Raw genomic sequence first — 3,056 nt, forward strand, 5'->3', positions numbered from 1 at the left:
ACACAATTCTATTATTAAAAAAAAAAAAACACTCTTAAGCTATAAAATAAGACTTTGTAATTAAAGCAATATACCTTGTTCCAGATTGGGAAAATCAGTAATACAAAGGTGTCAGTTCTTCCTAAATTTATACTTTGACACTCTGTTAGTAGAAATTTACAAACAGATTTTCAAAATTAATTGGAAGGATGATTATAAGTAGTTGCAAGAATGAGTATGGCAAAGACAGACCAATGCCAGGGAAATGAAAGTTATAAGAAATACCTTAACAACTACATATTAACTTGTGTTTTAATACCATAATGATTAAGAAGAGCAAAAGAGAGTCCAACAACAGACCCCAAACTAGAAGGATATTTAGTCGATAGTGAAAGGGTGATTTTATATCAGTGGGGAAAGAATCAATGAATCTATTCCTTTGAAAATTAAATAAAGGTTCTTTCTAGGTTCATTGCAGCACTCCATCCGACAAGATTATTTCAACCAAAGCACATTCACTAAGAGAAAGTTGTAAAGTCCATTTTATTCTGTCCATTCAAAAGAATGCTATGCAATCTAGAAAAAAATGAGTAAGATCTCTATTGAATGTCATGGAAAGATATCCATCTATGTTATTCTTTTATTAATATGTTATCACTATGTTATTAAGTGAAAAAAGCAGGTTATTCTATTTTTACAAATATATATTAGGTACAAGCTTTTTAAACAATTATAGACTAAATATCAAAATGCTTATCTCTGAAATGAACTTCTTTTCATACTTTCTAATTTTTTAATAAGCATGCATTTTATTGCATTATATAAAAAGATGTTTAAAGCTATAAATGGAATAAATGAAGTGGTTTTCTCCTTTTAGCAATGCAGAAGGAGAGTTTGGTTCAGGTTTATGTCCAAGAAGGCAAAGATCTCCAGTCAGTCAGTCAGGGAGACTTTTTCAGATGAGTTGAAACTCTTTAATTAGTGTTATTACACATACTTTTTGTTATTGTCAGCCCGATATTCTACCTCATTTCTATGGTTTTTCTAAACAATGCCTTGCCCCTTGGATTTTGGTTTTAAACTTTGTTCTCTTTTGGTTGGTTTATTTGCTAAAGTCAATCTTCAGCAATTCCTCTACCAGCCTCTTCCAGCTGCTGTGGAACAAACTGTAAATTTATTAAAGAAACAAAACTTCTTTCTCCATGTTTTTTTTTTTTAATATTTTTCCTATAACACTGACCTTCCTTTTCTTTTATCCCCTCTTTCTTGTCTGTCCCATCCATCCCACTTTACAGATACCCTTCTTCTTTGGAATGATGTATTACTTTTAAGAGGCAGTAGAGACAGTGCCCACCTAGATTTAAATCACAGCTCTGACATTCTTTAGCTGTGTGACTTTGGGCAAGTTACTTAACCTCTCTGAGGCTCGGTTTCCTAATCTGTAATTTGTAAATCTGTGCCTGCTTCACAGGGTTGTTCTGAGGGTTAAATGACTTAATAGCTGTCGGTCACTTAGAAGAGTGGCCTGGCACATGGTAATCATGATATAAGTAACAACTACTGTTGTTTTTATTGTACTTTCCTTTTTAAGTCAGTTTCTGATTTGACTTCACTATGTTCACGTTCCATTTGCAATAATCGCAGTACCTCTTGGAAGCATGTACCTAGTGGAGCCATGATATTCTTTAAAGCCAGAGCAAGAAATCTCACGTGGGGGGCTGTCTCCCTGTGAACACCCGTCTCAGGGCGCCCTGCACGTCGGGGTTTCGGAGGCTGTAGATGACGGGGTTCAGCATGGGGCTGATGACCGTGTTGAGGATGCCAATGCCCTTGTCCTTGTCTGAAGCCTCCCCCGAGCCCAGCCGCATGTAGCTGAAGACGCCTGTGCCGTAGAAGATGCCCACCACGGTGAGGTGGGAGCCGCACGTGGAGAAGGCTTTCTTCCTGCCCTCCGCTGAGCGGATCCGCAGGACTGCCGCTGCCACGTGTCCATAGGACACGGTGATGAGGACCAAGGGGGCCACACCCATGAAGGCTGCTGCTACAAAGAGCAGCTGCTCGTTGAGCTGGATGCTGGAGCAGGAGAGCTGGAAGAGCTGCGGGAGGTCACAGTAGAAGTGGTTGATCACATTGGGACCGCAGAAGTTGAGAGTAGATACAGCAACAGTTTGAGTCAGCGCGTTGGTGAAGGAAAAGACACAGGACATGCCGGCCAGGGCTCGCTGGATTCCCCAGCTCATGCGGGTGCTGTAGGTGAGGGGCTGGCAGATGGCCAGGTAGCGGTCGTAGGCCATGACGGTCAGCAGGAAGCAGTCCACCCCCGCCAGGAGGTGGAAGAAGAAGAGCTGGGAGAGGCAGGACCGATAGAGGATGCTTCTGTTATTGGACATGAAATGCCCCAGCATGGCAGGGACAGTGACAGTGATGCACCCAACATCCAGCAGGGACAGGTTCCCCAGGAAGAAGTACATGGGGGTGTGGAGTTTGGGTTCAGCGAGGATGGCAGCCAGGATGCTGAAATTGCCCCCCACAGTAGCTACATAAGCGAGAAGGAAGATGATGAAGAGGATGGGCCGTAGAGCTGGCGTCTTTGTGAGGCCCAGCAGGACAAACTCAGTGACAAATGAATCATTTCCTGAGGCTCCCGGATCCATGACTCTCTCCCACCGGCAGTAGAACCAAGTAAAGCTAGAAGGTGCTGATGGTGACAAATGGAGAATCAGACCTTTTTTTTTTTAAACTGGAGTACAATTGCTTTACAGTGTTGTGTTAGTTTCTGCTGCACAACAAAGTGAATCAGCTATGTGTATACACATATCCCCTCTCTCTGGAGTCTCCCTCCCACTCCACCCCCCATCCACCCCTCTAGAACACCAAGTTTGGGCTCCATCCCAGAACACCAAGTTTGGGCTCCAAAGTATTGACCTTCTACTGAATAAGAAAAATATAAAAGGAGCCTTTGAGCAGCATGAGTTTCCAGGCTTCAGATCCAGGTGGGGTGAGTAGATACCCAACTCAGCAGCCTCCCTGGATGCCCAGCTGAGCTCTCAGGCCAGAGAAGCAGACACCAAGACTCC

General features: G+C 43.0%; 1 protein-coding gene across 1 annotated transcript; it reads right to left on the reverse strand.

Annotated features, from left to right (window-relative positions):
- Positions 1–1,685: 1,685 nt before the first annotated feature.
- LOC120866190 (putative olfactory receptor 3A4) lies at positions 1,686–2,662 on the reverse strand. The gene has a single exon (XM_040243749.1). The coding sequence runs from the start codon at positions 2,631–2,633 to the stop codon at positions 1,686–1,688; it is 948 nt and encodes a 315-aa protein (XP_040099683.1). The 5' UTR covers positions 2,634–2,662.
- Positions 2,663–3,056: the final 394 nt, after the last annotated feature.

This window comes from Oryx dammah, unplaced genomic scaffold (genome assembly GCF_014754425.2).
Source record: "Oryx dammah isolate SB20612 unplaced genomic scaffold, SCBI_Odam_1.1 HiC_scaffold_8, whole genome shotgun sequence".
NCBI classification, from domain to species: Eukaryota; Metazoa; Chordata; class Mammalia; order Artiodactyla; family Bovidae; genus Oryx; species Oryx dammah.

Coding starts and splice junctions, on each gene's coding strand:
- LOC120866190 (XM_040243749.1), bottom strand. CDS start 2,633: ATGGATCCGGGAGCCTCAGGAAATGATTCATTTGTCACTGAGTTTGTC.